At 36.0% G+C, this 23,840-nt stretch overlaps 3 protein-coding genes across 3 annotated transcripts; 2 read left to right on the top strand and 1 right to left on the bottom strand.

The window, feature by feature from the left end:
• The first annotated feature begins 2,112 nt into the window (after window positions 1-2,112).
• LOC107005854 (rop guanine nucleotide exchange factor 1) lies at window positions 2,113-5,683 on the top strand. Its single transcript, XM_015204510.2, has 5 exons — window positions 2,113-2,653; window positions 2,876-2,992; window positions 3,097-3,635; window positions 4,148-4,501; window positions 4,910-5,683. Exons 1-5 carry the CDS (start codon window positions 2,356-2,358, stop codon window positions 5,333-5,335), a joined length of 1,734 nt encoding a protein of 577 aa, XP_015059996.1. The 5' UTR covers window positions 2,113-2,355; the 3' UTR covers window positions 5,336-5,683.
• A 713-nt stretch (window positions 5,684-6,396) lies between these two features.
• Window positions 6,397-9,004, bottom strand: LOC107005864 (F-box protein SKIP23-like). The gene is made up of 2 exons (XM_015204518.1): window positions 7,598-9,004; window positions 6,397-6,766 (listed from the first exon to the last, which is right to left on the bottom strand). The coding sequence occupies exons 1-2, from the start codon at window positions 8,789-8,791 to the stop codon at window positions 6,740-6,742; spliced, it is 1,221 nt and encodes a 406-aa protein (XP_015060004.1). The 5' UTR covers window positions 8,792-9,004; the 3' UTR covers window positions 6,397-6,739.
• A 3,460-nt stretch (window positions 9,005-12,464) lies between these two features.
• LOC107008049 (transcriptional elongation regulator MINIYO) lies at window positions 12,465-23,155 on the top strand. The gene is made up of 10 exons (XM_015206946.2): window positions 12,465-12,826; window positions 13,330-14,320; window positions 15,604-15,722; window positions 15,836-16,020; window positions 17,322-17,427; window positions 17,505-17,762; window positions 17,907-18,095; window positions 18,198-20,402; window positions 21,532-21,741; window positions 22,726-23,155. Exons 1-10 carry the CDS (start codon window positions 12,623-12,625, stop codon window positions 22,927-22,929), a joined length of 4,671 nt encoding a protein of 1,556 aa, XP_015062432.1. The 5' UTR covers window positions 12,465-12,622; the 3' UTR covers window positions 22,930-23,155.
• The last annotated feature ends 685 nt before the right edge of the window (window positions 23,156-23,840 follow it).

The raw sequence follows: 23,840 nt of genomic DNA, 5'->3' as shown, positions 1-23,840 counted from the left end.
AAACTAATCTATAATAATTATTGGTGTTTAATGTGTGTTACTTCTAAAATAGAGAACTAAATAGGGACACAGAGACAATTAATAAAGCGTCATCATTACAACCTTACTTTGACATTATTGTTCTCATAGCCCCTGCTAGTAGCTCTTCTTTTTCCCCCCTTAGATTCTTAATTGTTTCGTATACTCTTAGATGCTTCTAATCTTAACAACTACTCCTATTTAACCAAATTTTTAGCTTTTATCTCTTACCTCATTAACCTAAGTAACAATTTAAATAAGAAATCTCTTATGTATAAAAAAAGAGATGTAAAATAAAATTCTCTTTTAAAAAGAAACTAATAAAACATCATTTCTCCCCAATTTCAACAAGCTATTTAATATCCTTTCCACTATATATATTATATATATGTCACACATATGTTGAATTGGTCTTTGTCTATTCCATCAGTCTCCTCTTTTTGAAAAAAGTTGCAAGCATTTATTGTAAAGTTAGAGAAAGAATTAATTAGTTAATTTTAATTTCCTAAATAACACTTAATAATTTGAATCAATTTTTATTGACTAAACAAAGGAATGAGAAGTTGATTACAACAACTAATACTATTCGAAAAATGATGTCCAAATAGAGATAAAAGAAAAAGGCTGCTATTAGTGGTTTGGATGCATGCATAATACTAATGGTATTTATTCCCAACTTTCGGTATATAATCTAGAGTTTTTAATTTAATAATTTCCCCAATTTTATTTGAGAGTGTAGCATAGTTTAGTCATTAAAATTTTAAAATTGTTTGTTAGATGACTTTCCATAAGCACGCCGGACAAACAAGGGTCCATCACGCCAACTGCAATCCGACCTATCGTTTCTGCCATTGTCACGTGCAATCGCAAGCTTCCCTGCCCCTAAAATGGAGTAGAAAATTATGCACACTTCAATTCATCCTATTTTCCTCCGGGTCAAAAACTGACGTCGGAAAAAAAATCTCGAATCTCAGCGCCTGTGTCAATATCATATCTTAAGCTTAAACTGGAATGTAAAATCAAAAAAGAGCAATGCCAATTCCCATATTTTTTCAGGAAAGCGAATAAAATCTCCCCAAAAAGAAATAACTTTCTCGTGAATGCAAGTATCTCTGCATAAGAAGGAAAACCAAGCAGACTACAAAAAGCTTCAAATTCCCAACACAGCTGTAATTATTTCCATTTAATTAAACAAACCGAACCAATCTAATCTTTTGGACTACCAGAGGGATGTGTGTGTGCCGAATTTAGTAAAAACACATTAGTTTGTTTCATTTGATAGCAAATATATTATACTTATTTTAAAATTTATAAAATTACAATTTTTTTAGCAATTTCAGTTCACATTTGTTTCGGGGATTTAAATAAGTTAACGATACTGTGCAATTTTCTCCGGTCAAAAACATACGTGGTATGGTATCACACTCACATGGTGCATATTATAATCTTGATAATTCACTCCTATCCTATTTTATAAAGTAATTGTACTCGATATAATATTTAAGAAAAAAATGAAATTTTTTAAAATTTACAGTTTTAAATGAATGATAATAATTTTCTTTTTTTCAAATTACTTCATTAGAAATAAAGTAAATATTTTAAAATTAAATTATTACTTAATATAAAAATATGTCATATTTTTTTTAAATATTATTAAAATAAATTAAAATGAGAAAATAATTAAGCAAAAAATTTGATAAGGTCAAAATAAATAATATTATGTCATGACTATAATTTATATTTTAGAACTAATTCTTATAAATTTCACACCACATATCTATTCTACTATAGTGTATATTTTATTTTCTAAAACATGAGTATGATTTTTCCCCAAGACTTCAAAATATACTCGTATGATATGCGTTAAATTTTCCGTAAATCATTAAAATCCCAGTGGATGAGGTGGCAAACTGCAAAGGCAAATGCTCTCAAACGAAGAAAAGGACCAAGTCGGGTAGTAGGTATCTTTTTGTCGTCAACTCCTCAACTAACGCCGTTCTTTTTCACCCAACAGACGTCCTTCAAACTAACGCCGTCTAATCGTACAGTAAAATTTCCCACGCACCACTCTTTTGTCACAGTAGTTTTTTTTTTTTTAGAGAGAGAGAGAAACAGCTACTGTAATAGTAGTACTGTGTGAACTGCGCTTTGCTTTGCTTTATCTTCTTTCTGCTTTTTCACCCTCCACCATTTCCTCTTCTTTCTCCTTCACTGCTAAGCTCTCTCTCGCCCATTGTCGCCATTTGTTTTACTTTTATTTGCAATCATTATGAAGCTCATTTGCATCTAGGATCTTCTTATTTACTACTTTTACTAAAGCATTTTGAGTGCTTAACTATGGGGAGTGTATCATCTGAAGAAGGTTCTGATCAGCAGAGTGAGAGATGTGGAAGCTACAGTTTAAGTGCTGATGTCAGTGAGTCTGAAAGTTCTTCAAGCAGTTTCTCTTGTCGGCGCTATGATGCTGAAGGCGCATCCAGTTCTATGGCCTCTTCGCCGCTCCCTTGCCGGAGATTCACTGCCAAATCCGAGTTTCCCACACCAGTGTTACCTCCATTTGTGTTCCCGGCGATTGGCGGGAAAGATGTGGTGCTCTGCAATGACAAGTCTGAGAAACGCCAGGCAGATTTATCTGGTTTGTGCATTTTTTTAGTTTTAGTTTAACTATGCGATTTCACGCCAATCCGGTAGAGATTTATGCAAGTTTTATGTTTGATATCTGTACTGAGCTTCAATATTACCTTTATTGACCGGATTTGTCATTGTGCATCTGTTGGTATTTTTGGACATTTGCTGCTTTTTTCCCCTTTAGAATGTGGGTTATCGTTTCTTGACTTTTAGGTTGTGTTTGATTTAGAAATTGATCTGATGAAGGAGAGATTTGCCAAGCTGCTTCTTGGTGAGGACATGTCTGGAGGGGGTAAAGGGGTTTCTACGGCACTTGCAATCTCAAATGCTATCACAAATCTTTCTGGTTAGTATAACTACGTCTTTCCTTTGAACTCAAAGAGTAATTTCATGAAAGATTGCACATCTGATTTTGTATTGAAATTGGGTTTTCTTGTATGATAATTATAGCTACTATATTTGGAGAACTGTGGAGGTTGGAGCCACTGGCCCTACAAAAGAAGGCAATGTGGTGTAGGGAGATGGAGTGGCTGCTATGTGTTAGTGACTCTATTGTGGAGCTTGTGCCTTCCATTCAACAATTCCCTGGAGGAGGCACATATGAAGTAATGGCAACACGACCACGTTCTGATTTATACTTGAACCTGCCTGCTCTGAAGAAACTTGATACTATGTTGATTAGCATTCTTGATGGATTTCGTGACACAGAGTTTTGGTATGTGGATCGAGGGATAGTTTTAGCTGAAGGAGATGACTGTGACTCTTTTCCTCCTGGAATAGGGTTTGGTAGGCCCTCAGTTCGACAGGAAGAGAAATGGTGGTTGCCTTGCCCTAAAGTTCCCCCAAAAGGGTTGTCTGAAGAAGCTAGGAAGAGAGTGCAACAGTGTAGGGATTGCACAAACCAGATACTGAAGGCAGCCTTGGCAATCAACAGTAATGTGCTCGCTGAAGTGGAGACTCCAAGTGCCTATATTGAAACTTTGCCCAAGGTTTGCATCCTGTTGAGTTTACTTAAAGTAGAAGTTATAGTTATATTTAGTGAGAGTTTTTTGTCCAAAAAAATTGAGCTGCCATCTGCAGCCTATGTCAGGTTCTTTAAATAATTCTATATCTTGACTTCCTTTGTTTTCCTTGCCTTCTTCATTGCACCAATGGTTAATGTTGCTGTATCTCTTAATTAGTTCACTTGCACAAAAAGAGATGAAGTATGCTACAGTTGTCTAATGTAAGTGGGTAGCTCAACATTTATGTTTTTGATAAGAAAATACGGTAAGAGAAAACAAAGTAAAGTTTCCTTATTAGATAAATAATCCGTAAACTTAAATTTCAGAGACTACTTTGTTCCCTTTTTCCCTGCATTCCATATTTGTTATCCTCGTATGGGTATTCTGATATCCTCCCAAGGACAATTTTAGAGTACTTGTTTGATGAAAAGAAATGCTGTTTACTTGTCAATTGCAACTGTTCATTTCTTGAATTGTTTCTTAATTTCTTATTGCAGAGTGGAAAAGCATGTCTAGGTGATATCATCTATCGTTACATCACTGCTGACAATTTCTCACCTGAATGTCTTCTTGATTGCCTGGACTTGTCATCAGAGCACCATACGCTGGAAGTTGCAAATAGAATTGAGGCTGCTGTGTATGTTTGGAGACTGAAGGACCAGAAGAAACATCCACATAAAAGAAAATCTAAAGGCAAGTCATGGGGAGGGAAGGTCAAGGGCCTTGTTGCAGATGGTGGTAAGAATCAATATCTGGCAGAACGAGCAGAAACTCTCTTGCATAGTCTCAGGCTTCGCTTCCCTGGTCTTCCTCAAACTGCACTTGACATGAACAAAATACAGTATAACAAGGTAGGTGATACAAACTCACATGAAGACTAAATAGCAGAGTGAAGCAGATAGGGGGCATAGTGATATTTGTTTTGATAAGGGAGGAATTATTATGAGATATTTCTTGCTTAATAATGATAAACTCTATGCAATAGAATGTGTAGGCAGTGGAAATTCTAGTCACAAGTGGTCTCAAGGTGTGAAATGTGAAGATGCCTTTATTATACTGTTATGGAATTTCATTCTTGGTTCTATTTCTATATTGCCGAATATTGATATTTTGTGAAATGTTTCTGATGGCAAGCGGTGGATAAAAGGGAGGAAATGAATCGTCAGCTACTGTCATGAATGCAATAACAACCAGATACATAGGGACCTAGCTGTCTTCATCTATTGTGCTCTCTGAAAACTTAATGTGTTCTACTGCAGGATGTTGGACAGTCAATTCTTGAGAGTTACTCAAGGGTCATGGAGAGCTTGGCATTTAACATTATGGCAAGGATTGACGATGTGTTATTCGTGGATGATGCCACAAAACGATGTGCTGCAGCAGAGAATATATCCCTTTTCAATAGGGGAGGTTTGGGTGGTCTTCCAGTCCAAAAGCGGATGTCACCAAGCCCCTTCTCTATACAGCATTCCCCATTTACCTCTCCATTTGCTACACCAACCTTCTGCTTATCTCCCTTGATTGGTAGCCCAGGGAAGACAGCTTCTCCTTCTAAGGCTGGTTCAAAGGTACTACCTACGGCTAAACTGGAGAAAGTGAGTCCAACTGATTTGGATAAATTGTGGTCATACGCGGGGAATCTTAGTGCCAGAAGACCTTCTAAGGATGCCCCTGAACGGGACTGAGAACTAACAGATGACTAGTCAAGGATGCTTTGATCTCAATTATGTTCTTTATCATGTATATTTCTTTTAGGATAGTGCGGTTGTTCAAAACTCTCAATCTGATCTTAATCAGTTGTTACATTGAGAAGGATAGCATTAAATGTAGTTGCATAGTTTTTGCTTGGCAAGTGCAAAATAGCAGCTTTCTTATGGTATAGAAAAGAAAAAGCTACCATTAGATGTAGAAAAGTAATTGCATCTTCATGGTGATTGCTCCAGGCAGTTTTAGCAATTAACAACATCTTAGTTATTGTCTTCCTCAATTAATGGATGTTAGATGTACTTCCAACAATGGCTATCCTACTATTATCTCCACCTGTGTAGTGTTCCACATTAATCCTGATGGAATATTGGAAAGGTACTTCTAGCATGAAATGCCACTACAATGTAAGATTTGTGCTTGAGTTGAATGTTTTATAACAAAGTTTGAATTTAGAAACCTTAAAGCGCATGTTTGATCAATATACCCATATCCAACATCATTCTGGCATCCTGCAGTTTCAACAATCCAAATGCAGTAAGCAACTCCGTTCTTAATGTGAATACCTGACATCTCTTCCTATACCTATTCCCATCATTGTTTTACACCTCAACAGCTCGCGAGCAATAAGCAAATCCAACATGAAAACCGAGTTACTGATGGTGATGTTTATTATGAAGGGTGAGCAACTTCAAGCTTGGATAGAGGGAACCAAGTCCAAAGTGAAGGTTTCGTGGATTGGGAATATCAATATAGGTGGGTTATGCAGTATCCACGGCAGAAGATAGAATATTCCATCAGAAATAAGCCCCGATTATTGTAGAAATAGGGCATCCAAAGCTTCTAATCATATAATTTCAATCTCTTCATAGTTTAAGATGTCGAAGATGATTTCATTCTTGTGTTGTTCTTGAAATAGAAGCCAATAGTACTCTACAAGAGGAAATGTAAATTAAATTTCCTTCGTTTTAAGAGGTGCTGTCCAGACCATCTTGCCCTCCTCCACACAAATAGGCATAACAACTCAATGTAACTAAATAAGTGCTCACACAATCAAATAATTCTCCATTGAATGACTGGTAATCATATGTTAGCTGCAACTGTACTTAAAATAATAAAGGTGAAATTTATGTGAACCACATTTAGTAAAGAAACAAACACATGGAGATCCTTGTTTCTTTACCATTATACTGTCAATGAAAATAGTTTTAACAACTTGTTCATTTATTTGTGCCAGTCAATGCCACATAAGCACTTATGCGGGTTAAACCTTGAGCGAAATGTCAATTTCCGAAGAAAACCATATGTACAGTTTAAAGAAGTCCAGCATATGATCAGCTCTGGCTAGCTAGTTTCTTTTTATTCCCCATCAAGTTCCAAGAGAATTAGATTTTCAGCTCATTCAGCTCAGCCTGCATGAAATAGCAAATGTAAGTAAAAATAGATAAATTTAAGCCCTTGAACACCAAAAGATGGAGGAAAAAAAAAGAAGCAGGATAGTTGCTGTGGCAGTAGAATGTAAACCCCCAAGCTCTCATCTTGTGGGTGAACTGCAATAACATTAGGCTTTTGAGCGATATTTGATTGAAGTTGAAAGGAGTATTCACTTGGAAAGAACAGTTGAAGCGTTGTGGGTGAACCATTATTTCACTTAAAATATTCCTCAAACAAGTGTTCCAGCTTTACATTCTCTATTTCAAGATGTAGTTGAAATAACCAACTAAATCGTAAGACAATCAATGATATGCAAATAAAATCTCAAGTTGAAGTTGAAAATATGAAATAGTTATCAAGGCGGAATGGTTCTTGACCAGTAATATATACTCCTAGCACAAATATTATTCACCAAGGAGAGCTTGTCAGTGATTCAATTCAATTTTCAGACATCATTGAGCCGAAATACTATTTTCATTGAAAGGAAGGTTAAAGCTAGTTTGTCCATCTTCAACTTCCTTTTTTATCTTTCAACTATTCAATAGTTTAATTGCCAGAGTATCAACCAAAATCAATGGGTCGTCCAAATACTAGTCTAAACATAGATAACATGGTGATGGACAGATAAATCAGAGACAACACATACACAGAACCAGGCATAGGAAGAGCCTCTATCTCTCCCACATGAATCAGCAGCAAGACATGGAATACACATAATAGAATCACATCAAATGCACAAAATTTTATAGTAGCATATAAGCAGTGTAAAGGTATTAGGACCTGAAACAGCAAAAAAAAACATCACTTACATCAATAGTTGGAGGAGAACAAATCCAAGGAGGAGGAGGCCAAAACAACTCGGCATAGCCACGGCAACAATTTATAGGACAAATGCTGCCATTTTCCAAACTAAACACACCAATGCCGTGATGCTTCCAGAATCCTCCATCATCCTCGGTGCTGCAGAAAAACTGATCCGAGAAGAGTATACAGTTCCCTTTACACCCAAAATCAAGCTCGGAGACCAAAGCAGAAAATGTACAATTATCCCCCACAAACAACATCCTATCTTCCAAACAATTGACCTCAACCCACCTCTGCATATCTCCATCCAACTTATAAACTTTGAACTTAACCGTCCTTTCGCTCATGTAGCAATCAAATTCCTCGTAAAACTCAACAGTCTCATTGTATCCAAGATCATCTTCAGGCCCAATACTCAAATACTTGTCAACCATTAAAAGGTCACCACAAGACTCCACAAGGAACTTTTTATCTCCCCCAAACACAGAATGAGCAACAACTTGTAATTCTGGCGCTGTCCCAGGGTTCAATTTAACAAGCACTCCCTTACCAGTATTATCAACAGCATAAAAGTTCCCATCTTTCATAATGACATCATCGTAAGGCAAAGATGACTCATCAACAATAGACCACTTGGTATCACCAGATCTAAACATCACCAATTTCCCAGAAACATGAATTGTCAATAGCACAAACCCATTCTTTTCCATACGCACAGCGACTTTTTCCATGTAGAGATTCCCAGCATCGGCAATGGAACTAGCCCTGGGTCGGTACTTTATAAACTGAAGAGTATACTCATGGCACAATTCGCGAATTGGGTATTGCGAGGAATCCAAAATCTTGGGGAAATCAGAAGGAAGGGGTTTGCATTGGGATCTGGAAAGAGGATTGAATAAACGCATCCTGTGTGGATTTTCTCGATCGAGCTTGATGATCCATCCATGGTTATTGGTTTGATTAGGTGGATGGATAAGGTAGAGGGGTGATTTGGAGAGTTTAAAACCCCAGCTATTTTCAGCGATGCCGTCATTGGGGAGAATGGGAAAACGGGAAAGGGAAGACGGGTAGGGTTTAGGAGGAAGAGAGGAACGCCATGAAGAGCAAACGGAACGGAAACGGAGGAAATCAGTTTCGGTGGAAAGGTGTTTGGATATGAGTTCAACGAGTTCTCTGGGAAGTTGAGACCATTCGGCCATTACTGTTACAGTAACCGTAGATTGATGATGGATTCTTGAATGGTGATGAGAGATTTATACATATATATATTTTGAGTGCAGTGCAAATCACAGCAGATGCTTCCCGGAAATAGCTTCTGCCATTGACACCTGGACCAGATGTTCAAGCTTCTTTTGGGCCGGTATACGGGTCAACCATTGCGGGTTCTTTTCCTCCTAAAAATCTCCTTAACATAAGCTTTTAAGAGTGAGACACACAATATATTTTATTTCAACGGTGTTTCAATTAAAATTGGACAACTTTCACATATAGCAAATAAAAAATTTATATTTGTATGCTACAGCAAAGTTTGCATAATTGCGCTCCATAGCAAACATAGAAACTGTATAATTCGCTATACATATACAGTTGAAGCAAATTGTATAAAATGAAGTGTATAAAACAAGAAACAGAAAGACACTCGGGCAGAGAACTGTATAAAAAAGAAGTGTATAAAACGAATTGTATTATTATAAGTGTATAGAACGATTATATATAATTTAAATTTGTATAAAATGAGAAAGAGAGAAAGACAAAAGAGACTTGACAAGGAATATACAATTGAATCGAATTGTATAAAACGAGAAAGAGAGAAATTAGATACAATTTGAAAATTATATAAAACGAGAAAGAGAAAAAGGAAAAATAAACTGGGCAGGGGAGTATTTTTATTGATATAATTATAAGTGTATATGACGAAAATATATGTACTTGCATGTGTATATATAATTTTCTCACGCTTTACACAAATAGAAACACAATTTATACATTTCGCTTCTGTTTGTATAAGTGAGAAAGGCGAGGGTGGCGAGCGAGATTTGGGAGAGTGGCCAGCGAGATCTGGAAGAGGGGAACAAAAATATATGTATTTATACAATTTTCTCTGCTTTATACAATTAGAAACAATTTTTATACGCTTGTGTTTGCATAAAAAAGTGAGGAAGCGAGCGAGAGATTGGAGGAGAGTGACGAGCGAGATATTTTGGAGAGAGGCGCCTGACAATTTTTTGCAAACGTTTGCTATGGAGCACAATTAAATCAAACCCTAGCTACTCCATTTATTTTAGGTTATTAGTTTGCTATTATATACAATTTTCCCATTAAAATTTAGGTTTAGCAAATGTAAAAGTTATATTTTATTGCTATAATTTGTATTATTGTATTTTATATTTATTATGGCTATTAATTTGTATATTTTGTTATATATATACATAAAAATATATATATTTGGTCTGCTTGTATATATCAGTATACAAATGGGTTTTGCATTTGTATATTTCGACATACAAATGGATGTATTTATATGTTTCGGTATACAAATTTGTATATTATGTTATACAAGTGAGTCCTGCATTTGTATATTTTGATATACAAATGGGATAGCAAAAAACATAGAACGTTTGATGCGAATTACAAATAAAAAAAATTATGGCTATAACATTTAATTTGAATTAATAATTTGTTATTTCATACATATATAGCCAAATTATATCTGTATCGCAAAATTTGAATTCAAAATATTGAAGATTATTTACATTGTTATTAATATTTTAATTTTTTGAAAGTTTCAATTTAAAAAGTTGAAGTTGATCATTAAAAAAAAGGTCAATAACAAAAAAAAAATTTGAAGTTGGACGTTCATAAGGATATATAGACTTAGCTTAAATTCGCAAAATATTTAATTCATTCCATTTAGGGGTATTCATGGTTTAGATTGGATCGATTATTAGTTAAGTTTAAAATTAAATCAATTTAAATTGGTTTTTTATTCCTAAAACTAAATCAAATTAAAAAAAATAATTGTCGGTTTGGTTAGTTTTTTCAAAATTTTTTTAATTTGAAAGTAATAAATTTGTTGAGCACATGCGCATCTCGATACATACAAACACTAAAGTACATGAATAGTTTATAAATAAGCTATTACACTAACAAAGTGATTCATGAAATGTACCAAGTTTCACTAACTAAAAAATTCATTGTCAATAAGATAAAGTTGATTCAATATTGTGGAGATTTCAATTGTCAGCGTCTTATCGATAGACATTTCAATAAAATTACACCTTAAAGTATTGAGAAATTACTTCTAAAAAAACAACAACAAATATTTTATAGTCGGAACTAATCAATTATCGTCCTCCTTGGCTTGAGCTTTAAATTATTCAATGTTGCATTAGAAGATTTTATAAAGAATAGAGAAAGTGTGATCTTTAAAGTAATGAATATTGAGGGACTCAAACTTAAGGTTTTAATAATTGAGCTAAAATTTAAGTGTTGAACTTCAGAAAATAGTAAAATTAAGGGAAAATGCACAAATACTCCCTTAACCTGCTTGAAATTCAAGAGACACAGTTATACTATACTAAAGTTCTGTTACCCCTGAACTTATTTTATAAGTAATTTTTTATCCCTTTTCGGTATACGTGACACTAGCTTGAAAAAAAAAAGTCAACCAGCGTTGGGTCCACAAGATAGTGCCACGTAGGTCGAAAAGGGATAAAAAATTATTAATAAAATAAGTTCAGGGGTAATAGGACATTAGTATAATATAAGTGTGTCTATAAGATTTAGGGCATTGGTTAAGGAGGTATTTGTGCATTATCCCTAAAATTAAAGACTTAAGTTAATCAAAATTTATCAAAGTGCTTATATTTTATTTATAAATAATTATAAAATTTATATATATAACTTCTCGGTTCGATTTGATTATTTTTGCAGTTAATTTTTAGTAAAAATAAAACCAAACCAAATGATATCGATTTTTCAAAATTTAAAACCAAATATCATTTTTCCAATCAATTTAATTCAAATTAGCGTTAAATTTGATTTTATAATCATAATCATGAACATCCTTAATCCCACCTCATATAGCAATTTCTTAAATTTTTTATTCGCTTCATATTAATTCGTACCACACCATATTATTTAAGATGTTTTTCCTTTTCATTTTGTTAACTAGTTAAAATACACAACATTAAATTACAATGCTCTTGTATAATGTTATTGACTATAATTTTTTTCGAGTAGTAAATCATTCAAGTAATTTATTTGCACTTTTTTTTTTCAAATGAAGTTGTCTTATATATATATATATATATATATACTAAAAAACAAGCTTAGTGACATTCTTTAGTTGTTTATCTAATTCTTTAAAGATCAAATTATTACTTATCTTTACTAATAACACAATCCAATTTTATCCTATTTATCACATCTAACAACTCTATACTTTTACTCGCCAAATCATTTTTTACATAAATATAATTAACATAAACTAAGTCAAATTATAAAATATTAATTAAATTATAAACTTCTCCTTTTTGTCCAGAGACCAAGAGAGGCGTAAAAATAATGATTGAGATACTCCCTCAGTTCTTATTTACTTGTCCATTTTTACTTTTATATTAAATGAATTAGTTATTTTGAAAAAGATAAACTTTATGAAAATATTAAAATCATAATTAATATAAATAAAATAATTAATTCATAACTATCAAGTAATAGGCATAATAAATTTAATAATAAATAAATAATTAGAGGTTTGTTCAAAAAACCAACCCTACTCGTCTTACTCGGTTGTTATTGGTATACTCAGCCCTCGAAAATTAAATTTGTCACCTGCGACTCCTTGTAAAGCATAAACGTCGATTTTATCCCCTATATATTAGCAAAAAACACCCTTTTTTCCCCTCAGCTTCTCTTTTTCTCTATACTTCGGTGGCAGTACCGTATTTCTCTCATTCTTGCTTAAACCCCGAAAAAACCCACTTCCTCCATTAAACATCAAATACTGTTGTATTTTCAAGATTGTAGCAATGAACAACGTAGACCCCAAGAAACGCACCACTCAAAAGATTTTTCGAACTGTTATCAATGAAGATGATGCCTCCCACCTGGTGGGCGGCATAGTTGAAAAGGGGTTTTCAGAACAACCATTAAAACCACCTACAACTTGGTCTTCTGCACCTCGTCCTACTGTTCTTCCTTTTCCCGTGGCCCGTCACCGCGCTCATGGTCCAGTAAGTTCCTCCTCCTCCTTAATTTGAGACAAATCGTTATTGTCATTACATTAGTTGGTGAGTCGTAATTTCTATTTAGCAGGAACAGCAACAACAACTAATTGAAAATTGAAAAAAAGTAATTCTTGTTTTCAAAGTGAAATATGATAGTTGGAAATTGAAAATGGAAGGTATGTACTAACGATCATAAAACATGTTACCAACTGGAGTATCTGGTATCTCCCATATAGCCAAGCCAAGAGAGATTAGACATACTCTTATGCATTAATGGAAAAATGTGCTTTTGTTTTGGCACATTATAGTATTAAAGTAACCTTCTTTCTGTTTAGTTATCTATTGTGATGTTATGGATCCGTGTGAAGTTAGGATAGGATCTTGATGAACATGTTCAAAACTCATTTTTGATAGTCATATATGTAGAAGGAACCATGAACCTTTTTGTTTATGTGGGTGCAGTTTTGTTACTTGTACTAATATGTGCATCTATCTGCATATTTGTATAGCATTGGACCCCAAAAGTTGGAATCGTTCGTGGTAACAATAATCACGATAATGAGGAAGATTTCACTGGAATGGACCAGATCGGAGTTTTTGCTAAGCCTATGGAAAGAAAAGAGAATAAAGGGCTGGATTTTAGTCGGTGGCGGGAGATAGTGGCTAGTGATAATAGTTCTGTACCATCCAAGAGGGAAGAAAGTGCTCGCAAGTTGATGTCAACATCAAAAGAGCGAAAGGATGTTGCAGAAATATCTCGAAACATAAGCAACTTAGATGAACGTACTCCGGATAAATATGGAAAGGGTGCTGTTTTATCCGTAGAAGATGTTGCAAAATCTCAGGATATCAGCATGGAGGATGAGCATATGGTTCAAGAGCAAGAGGAAGACATGTCAATGAACATCGAGAAGGGATGCATGGAACAGAGTGACTACCGTTCTGTCTTACCAGAGCAGAGATGTGGAAATGGTATCACTGAGCAGGAGGAAGAAATAATTGAGGATATGCATCCTACTTTACAGGTTAAATCACAGAAGCATAACATTTATGCAAACAAAACTGATGCTACCTTTGACTCCCAGGAAGTGGAAAGAAGGCCGAATGCCAGCAGTCTTGAGAGTCAAATTGATGCTGAGAATAAAGCTCAATTAGCGAGAATGTCAGCTGAAGAAATTGCTGAAGCACAGTCAGAATTAATGGCAAAATTTAGTCCAGCAATGTTGGCAGCACTGAAGAGGAGAGGCCAAGAGAAGTTGAAAAGAGGAAAATCTAGTAAATCTGGTTCTCATCACAGTGGCGAAAAGGGTAATTTGCTGGATCAGATGGACAATGCAACCTCACAAGGCACATTGAAAAATGTAAAAGTTGATACTCCAAATTTGAGTGCAAGCACCAGTGTGTGGGATGATTGGAGTAAAAGAGTTGAGAGTGTGCGTGAATTAAGATTTTCTTTGGATGGCAATATTGTGAAGAGTGAATTTGATGTCTCAAAGAGTGGTAAGCCTAAATTTGTTTATACCTTCAAAGCTCTTACTTTCCAGTGCAGGTTCGTTCTCTTATCTTTTCCTTCTAGTGTATGATTCATCTGAGGAAGAAATAAATTTACCAAGCATTATTAGCGAACAGTGGAAATCACGAGTTTACTGGCAGGCGTACTTAAGCTGGTCGAAACAGTCAACAATGCCTCGTTAGATCAATCTTATGTCTAGTATGAGCTACATTTCTGTGATTTGCTCAGTTGCATTCACTGATAAATTCTGATTCGTATGCTCAATCACCAGTTTAGTGGCAGGCGTACTTAAGCTGGTCGAAGCAGTCAAAGATGACCAGTTAGATCAATCTTATGTCTAATATAAGTTATATTTATGTGGTTTTGCTCAGTTGCAGCCACTGATAAGTTCTGATTCACATGCTTATGTGTATTTCCTTATATAATTCTAGTTTGCAGCAAGGATAAGGGTGCTGAACCTCTCTGGTGTATTCAAAGATACACTTTGTGCACACATTTATCACTTTGTCATATACCAATAGAAATAAGACAGGTCAATTCCAAGCGATAGTAGCTCTTCAAGTTTTCCACTAAGTAGAGCTCTTCAACTTTGTTGTAGTGGTGTCTTATAATTATTTTTGGCATAAGCTGTTTCTTCGTACTGCTGGACAATTTCCAAAGGAACTTCCTTTTACAGGTCAATTCTTTCTGCTTTCATTGGTCGCCAGTTGCCAAGTTGTCAAATATATTTTTCCGCAGGAAATCTTGTTCAGTTAACAAGTCTTATTGGGATTGGTTGTTCAGTTAACAAGTCTTATTGGGATTGGTTTTATGTGGGATCGGACACATCTTAATTTCTTAGACCCCGTTGAATGTGATGGGCATCCGTTATTTGTGACCTGCCAGGTTCCGACTGATGTTTTTGTTTTATGGAGGATAGTGTTGCTCTTGTCAACTGTCAAAGTTGAGAACTGACCTTGTGTATTTGTACCCTAACTACACATGTATCAACAAATAAAAAATAAACTGACCTTCCTTTGCAGATTAGGCAGGTTTTTTTCTCCCTAAGCACTCTCCCACTCTCATTTCCTCATATCCATTTAGCAATCTGGTCATCGAGTGGGTTGATAATACGTCATAATATCTGATTATTCTACTCAATAGGTGATGCTCTAAATCAACTTCCTATAGGTTCGTAGAGTGCCTCTCGTGTTCGTGTCTCGTCTGTCCACTTGTTAGGAATGCCTCAACCAATGAAATATTTTGATGGGTATGCCTCATTTTGTTGCAGGTAATACATCATCTTATGCTGAGCAAAATCTTTCCAAGCGTGACTATCTGCGAACTGAAGGTGATCCTGGCGCGGCTGGTTACACCATCAAAGAAGCAGTTGCTCTTGCAAGAAGTATGGTTAGTATATTTAATTTTGAATCCTTTGGATATTCAGTATCATACTTTTTTGTGTCTGCATTCCGTGCTGGTCTAATTGTGTTTTTTTAAGTCTTTGAGCTCCTTGTCTACAGGTACCTGGACAACGGACGTTTGCATTCCATCTTATTGCATCTGTGCTGGATAGAGCAATGCACAATATTCAGCAGAATCAGCTGGGGTGTCTCTTAAGATCTGAGGACAGAGATGGACTTATTGACTGGGAGGCCATTTGGGCTTTTACACTAGGCCCAGAACCTGAGCTTGCCCTATTATTGAGGTAAGTGTTTCCTCTTTATTTTTTCTTGGCCTTCTCTTGTGATGTGCTAAATAATGGTTTGTCTATGAGATAGTGCCATGTTTGGTCATTTCGGTATTATAGATAATGCCTGTTTTTTGTCCCCGGAAAATAGTTCTCCTTCAAGATGTAATGCTTTTTTTGTTTGTTTGTTATAGACATCAGTAATACTGCATTTATGTTCATGCATAGCCAATTATTCATTTTTTCTTCCATTTGTCCACAATCTTCTTTGTCTTTAGATTTCCTTTCACTTGTGTCTTTTGAGCCTCCACTTGCAGTGTAAGTAAGGAAGCTGTTGTTGTGGAAGGGAAAGGTGTTACCTGCATTAGAAGGCAAAAACATCAAACGAAGTTTCAGTCTTTATCCCTAGGTGTAAGGGAAAAACCTTTGGGTAATTGAATTTGTTTACTCCTCAAAATTATTTGGAAATCGACTAAAAAAGAGTTTAGTGGGGAAATAGGTGGAAATCGTGAAGTACTTTTGAGAAAAGGAGGATAGTTGGGTTAAAACTATTAAGTGTATAGTTGATTGCGGAACTTGCACGTGACAAAATTATATCTCAGTTTTTGTTTTTTCGTGAGCGTCTTTGTAGAAAATCTCAGTTTCTGCAGTACTAGATTCCTCTCCCCATCCCATCCGCTCACCTTTTCTGGATTCTAGTGTTCCTTGTAGTAGAATCTCAGAATCAAACTAGCCTCTTAAAAATGTTTTTTTTTTCTGCATGAGCCTTGTTAGGCATAGCCCCCTCTAAAATGATTGGGTGGTCGACAGGTCAGCTGATGGTAAGTTATCTGTCTAGCGTTCTGAGAACTCCATGATTCATGGTTGAAAGATTCAATGTTGCAGACTAATCGACTTATCACTTCACAAGAATTTGAGATATACTCTGATCTCTTTACTGCTTTGCAACCTGAAGTGCTCAGCTTAGTAGTTGGGTCAAAACCTTGGGTTTGTAGACTAGACTACATGCATATCTCTTTGTTTCTGTCCCTTAATAAAATATGAAACCCGAAATGATTGTGGTTTGTTTCAAGGAAATAGAATTGATTCCATTTGCCTTATTTGAAATTTCGACGTTATAGTTAAAGGATATGGACCAGGACTAGTTGGATAACAGCACTTCAATCTGAAAATTATGTACTTCAGTATCTCTCGTGTTAAATTAGGATTACTGGAAATGCTGAACTTTGCTATGCATGGAACAAGATCAATTTTCTTTGAGACAACAGTTTTGCATTCTTTCTTACTCAAAAGAAGTGTTATGCATTTTTTACTTGTAGGATGTATCTGGATGACAATCACAGTTCCGTAGTTCTGGCGTGTGCTAGAGCCATTCAGTGTGCTCTTACCTTTGAGATCAATGAGGAGTTTTTTGAAATTGTGGAGGTAAGACTATAAATTTTGCTGTCTCTATGAGCTGTATATTGGGAGATGGTTTATTCTTGACCTCTGTGTTTTGTCAGAGGATACCAACTCTTCAGAGGGAGGCACCCACTGCTCCTGTCTTTAGAAGTCGACCTGAAATCGAAGATGGTTTTCTCCATGGTTGTTTCTGGAAATACAACGCAAAGCCTTCCAACATACTTCCTTTTGCCCGGGATTATCTGGATAATGATGAAAATGAACACACTATTCAGGATGATGTTGTTGTTGCTGGCCAAGATATAGCTGCAGGATTGATTAGGATGGGGATTCTTCAAAGGATTCAATATCTCTTGGAGGTATGTTTCTTCTGATGGACCTGCTTCTTTTGTATTCTAGCTTGTGATTATGAGCACCTTGTCCAATATATAACTGACTCATAAATGATGACTGCTGGTTGTGTACTGTAGCATGACATGTTATGTTCTTCTTTTTTCTGCCAGACTGAGCCTTCAACAGCTTTGGAAGAATGCCTGATTTCCATATTAATTGCGATAGCTAGGCATTCGCCAACATGTGCAGCTGCAATTATGAATTGTCAACAGCTGGTTGAAACAATCATCAACAGATTCACCAGTAAAGAGCAAATGGAGATTAGTACCTCAAAGATCAAGTCAGTTACACTCCTGAAAGTAAGCGCGTCAAGAATCCATGCTTGAAACACTTGTGCCTGTAATAATTTATCCAAATTTTAAGTTCATTGCCACGTTTAAATTTGTTCTTTAATGTGACAGCTTTTGGCTCGATTTGACAAGAAGAACTGCCTAGAATTTGTCAAGACTGGAATTGTTCAAAAGATGACGTGGCACTTGTATCGGTATACTTCTTTTGACCATTGGGTAAAGTCTGGAAAAGAGGCTCGTATGTTTTCATCAGCCCTTCTGGTTGAACAGTTACGGTTGTGGAAGGTCTGTGTGCAACATGGATACTGTGTGTCATTCTTTGATGATTTATTTCCTGCCTTATGCATTTGGTTGAATGTGCCTGCATTTAGGAAGCTGATTGAAAACAGTGTCCTCAGCGAATATACTGCCATTGCCAAGGAAGCATACCTTGTACTGGGTGCTTTAACTAGAAGACTGCCAATTTTTTATTCCCACATGCAACATTTGGACAGGGGTACTACAAAAGAAGCAGAGAGCTGGTGTTGGGCCCAGGTTGGTCCTATGATTGATTCCGCCCTAGAGTCTATTAGGATAAAGGAGATACCACTCCTATCTCATCTTTTTGAAGGGGAAAATGAGGAGAAATTGAATGGTGATATGCAAGATTCAGCAGTTCCTCCTTTACTGTGGTTGATATCTTCAATTATGGACATGCTTTCTGCAGTGCTTGAAGCTGTAATCCCAGAAGATAATGCAGAGTTGTGCCATGGGACTCTTCCATGGCTGCCAGACTTTGTCCCTAAGATTGGACTAGCAATTTTGAAAAATGGACTAATGAGTTTTTCAAGTATAAGTAGTACAAGCCATGATGATGCTTCTGGCAGCAGTTCATTCCTTGAGAGGTTGTGTTATTTGAGAAAAACAAACCAACAAGAAACATCAATAGCATCCAATAGTTGCCTTCAGGGATTGTTGCGAGTTGCTTGGTGTGTTGATAAGCTGATCTTACTGGCTAACAATGAACCTCGGAATTCATTGCCATACCAGGGTTCCACAAGAGAGGAAAAAGCTCTTGCTGCTGGGATTCTCCACTCTTCTCTTCCTGAACTAAGAGCTTTGATGACAAGTGTAATGGAATCAAATAGTTCTGAATGGCGTCATATGCAATCAATTGAGACGTTTGGTAGAGGTGGTCCAGCACCGGGGATTGGTGTAGGCTGGGGTGCCCCTGGTGGGGGATTTTGGTCTAAAAATATTTTATCAGCACAAGTAGCTGCACGATTATTCATTTACTTGCTTGATGTGCTTCCCATTGAATCTGTGGAAGATCAGTTTACAGCTGAAGGAATGAACTCTATAATACAAAAAATAAATTCTGTCATGGGAGCATGTTTATTGCTGGGTCCAATGGATAGTTCTGCTGTAGATAAGCTGCTTGATTTCTTGTTTCAGGTTCCCACTCTAAAGTACATTGATTTCAGTATCCGCCATTTTCTTAATCTTAATCAAGGTTTTCAGTCTTTCGAGTTGGTGTATCAAGAAGAGGACTATTTACTGTTGAGTGATGTCTTAGCTTCTCACTTTAAGAAGAAATGGTTGTGTGTAAAACAGAAGCGTAAATCTGCTGCTGGAAATGAGCAAGCATTCCATAAGAACTCTAAAAGAAGAAGTGTCTTACTGGACACCATTCCTGAGGAAAATTCTGAATCAAACCCTGCCAGCCAAGAACCTAAATGTTTGGTGGCTGAGTGGGCTCACCAAAGATTGCCTCTTCCCTTGCATTGGTTTCTCAGTCCACTCTCAGTTCTTTGTTCTACCAGTCATGAGTCTCTGGATTTTCTCAAAGTTGCAAAAGGTGGACTCTTCTTTCTCTTGGGTATTGAACTGATGTCCACATCCCTTCCTGCTGAGTTGCAAACACCAGTCCGAAATGTGCCTATAGTATGGAAATTGCACGCGTTGTCTGCGACTTTACTTTCTGGAATGAGCATTTTTGAGGAGGACAATAGCAGGGATCTTTACAAAGCTTTGCAAGATATCTATGGACAGCTTCTTGACAGGGAAGAAAAAGTTAATGCAAAGAGCCTGAAATTTAAGACGGACATACATGAGAACTACTCCACATTCATTGACAATCTAGTAGAGCAATTTGCTGCTGTTTCTTATGGTGACATGATATTTGGTCGTCAAGTAGGAGTCTATCTGCATCAATTTGTTGAAGCTCCTGTAAGGCTTGCTGCATGGAATGCACTGTCTAACGCTTGTGCTCTCGAGCTTTTGCCTCCTTTGGAGAAGTGCATTGCTGCAACTAATGGATATTTTGAACCTGTTGAGGTATTGCTTACTTCAACACTATCAGTAAATACACTTAACACTTGACAATCACATAATTATTAAGTTGACCTTTAATGTAGTGAAAGCTAAATGAATTCCTTTGGGTAAACAAGGATTCTGGAAAGTCGCCCATAGCTTTATACTGGAAAATTTGTTTTCTGTTTAAGGATAAAAATATAATTTCGTTTTGATCCAAAAACAATGGGATATCCAATACCAGTTGAAAAATATCCTCTCACCGTTCTAAATTAAGTTTGATGTGTTTCTCTTAGATGAATGTTCTGAGGATATTACTGATGGTTTTGAAGACTCACTTGAGAATATTTAAGTTTGACAGTGGTCTAGATCTGTCATTGTCTACGAGTGTGCTTACAGGGCGGTGCAGCTAAATTGACTTGCTAAAAATGACATATATTTCATGTTTTTTGTCCACTTCATGTTTTGATTGGAATTTGGGAGGAAAAAGAATAGCCGAGACTTCTCTGTGATTTGCCTCCCTCTTGCTCTTCATATTATTAAACAAAAAGAAAATGGGAAAGAAAGACACGGGAAAAAGGAAAGGGAAATGAAAATTGCTGTTTGACGGGAGGGGCTGCATCTGTCCATGTTACAGTTTTAAAATAACGTGTATGTTCTGGAGGTACATTGGGTATGTCGTTGTTGTGGATGGTTAATCAGGTTAACACAAGATTTATTGGTTTCTTTTGAGCCGAGGGTCTATCCAAAACAACCTCTCTATCCGACAAGGGTAGGGGTAAGGTCTGTGTACATCTTAACCTTAATAGACCCTGGGCGTCTTCTTGTTGTTGTTGTATTAGTTGTTCAGGATGTCAAATATAAATAATGATAATTAATCTTGTTCGTATCCTTCCTTGTACAAGACACTGCCGCCTAAGAGCAAGGTAGTATGACAACAAAAAGTTACAAGGTAAAAGGGAAGGATATTGGCAATATGATGATAACTGTGGCATTGCTAAACATTGTTTGGAAAAGAGTGATCGAGAGAATGATTGCTTGTGTTGTCCGATTTTTAGCCAAGTCGAGTTGAGGAAAGCTCTTTTAATTTTTTTCTGTAAACAAAGACATAATTATACTTTGCTTACTTGTGGTGATTAATACTTTGATGCAGGATGATGAGAGGATGTTGGAAGCTTACTGTAAATCATGGGTTTCAGGAGCTCTAGACAAAGCAGCACGTCGAGGATCCGCTTCGTTCACTTTGGCCTTGCACCATCTATCATCATTTATTTTCCAGAGTTGCTCTGGGAATATGATTCCTTTGCGAAACAAGCTTGTCAAATCTCTGCTACGAGACTACTCCCGTAAGAAGCAACATGAGGTAAGCAAATTTGTTACTTAACTGCTAAGTGAAACCTTTTTTTTGGTTGTAAAAGGCCCCTTCTTAAGATGCTATCTAAGGTCTGAGCCAATGCATATAGCAGGATGTGAGTTTTGCAGTTTGCGCTGCTTAGATGACACACAAGTGAATATGTCAAAGGCTCTAAGGCGTGTGCCTTAGCAAATTCCTGCCAACCAATAGTTTTTAAAAAAAATATTTACTAGTTAGATTAATCTCTACGGCTTATGGTCTTTATCTTGAAGAGGACGCTGCTAACAGATTGATATAGCCGGATATATCACTAATCATTAAGAAGACATTATGGACGCGTACATTATAATTAGGAATTAGAAACCAGAAATCTAAATTAAGCATATACTAATTCATCTTGATTTGAAAACTTTAATGCTCTCTGTATTTGGTTCAAAATTTAAAATGGGTTCTGAACTCGATTACATGGATTTTCTCTGTATATAAACTTAATCTCAGTTCTTCTGACCATTGCTTGATTGAGCTTGTCTGTAAGCCGAGAAAGAAGTTGACACTTTCATGTCTTTTTTTGCATTTAACAATGCTCCCCTTTGCCAATTTAATTTGCGCCTTCAGAAATTTGTTGTTATTCACATTAACAATGAAGTAGAGCAAATGATTATGAGATTGGGCAATTTTATTGCCATGTTTGTTCTCTCCATGACTCAGTTATTTAATCTGGTAGGTTGAGAAAACAGTTGACAGTATCTCAGAGAGAAAATGACAAAAATGGTCCCTTATGTTTGAAGGGTTGGTCCAAAAAAGTCTTTTAAGTATCTAGTTTTGGTCGTCTAAGTTTGCCACAACTGGTCCTGCAAGCATGCACTTAAAAATTTTGATCTTTTTAAAGTTTGCACTTTTAAGTCCCCAGCAAAATATTATCTGGAAGTTTTGTGGCTTGTTCTGTAATTCTAATTTGAATTCACATTTGTACTTGCTTTTATCTAATTACAGGTCCTTTTTATTAACTTACTCGAGTACCAAAGGCCAGATACCAGATCTGAACCATTCCATAAGGGATGTATGCCCCTTCAAAGTTGTGATGTGGTGAATAGATTACAGATTTTGAAAGAAGCATGTGAAGGAAACTCCTCATTGTTGAATGAGGTCGAGAAGCTCAACTCTGTGATTACTAGGAAACAGCATGTTGAGAGCTAAAATTTTCTACATGGTGGGATCTTATACCAGATATGTATATATTGATCTATTAAGTATTTTTACAAAAGGAAGTTTTGTATATCTAACTTATCTCACACCGCTGTAAAAGGCGCATTAAAGCCTTGGTAAAGTCCTGGTCGAGCGTTTTGCCTCTCTTTATATGTGTTCTACTTCTTCCTGATATCTGGTTAATTTTCTAGATGAATATTTCCTTCTTTTTTTTAAATGCTTCATCTGGCTGTTGTCATCTGCATCTTCATGGTAGTGATTGAATTTATTTTTTGTCTGTTGGTTGAAATTATAGGGTATGTGACTGTACAATATAGCAATTTGACATACTTGTCGATAACTCCTCGTTGGCATCCTATCATGTGTGATTGAATATGAAAAGTTTTTGGCTTTTTAGAAGCAAATAATATACTTTTTCAAAAATAAAAACGTACCAAATGAAAGTAAGATTATCATCTTGATTATGTATAGTCTTCTTGATTTTACCAGTAGACCATAATTCATGACATTAATGTCTCCATCAATCCATTTCCAAATTCAACCACTGAATCTTTTGCAATATTGTCCTGTAGTAAATAAATGTCATCAGTTGGAAGGAGACAAAATATGTTAGTTGAGGTTGGGCCAATTTGTTGCTGAGGTTGCCTCGATAATGGAGAATAAATTATTGAACATGTAATGCACACCAGAAACAAATTAAGAATTTAAGTTATATATGAAAAATAGTTTGATGGATCCTATAATATATATGCATAATTAATATATATGCTAATTAGAGTAACTAGAACCACCAGACCTGTTATTTCTGTAAAGATCGGGAACTAAACGCTTATAGAAGTTTGTTTGTTTGCTATTCTTGCAATTCAAAAGTTTGATCTCAAGGCTAAAAACAACTATTCTCT

Source organism: Solanum pennellii, chromosome 1, assembly GCF_001406875.1.
Source record: "Solanum pennellii chromosome 1, SPENNV200".
Classification (NCBI taxonomy): Eukaryota; Viridiplantae; Streptophyta; class Magnoliopsida; order Solanales; family Solanaceae; genus Solanum; species Solanum pennellii.
Note: the sequence above shows the minus strand (reverse complement) of the source record. Positions and strands in the feature narration are given on the sequence as shown.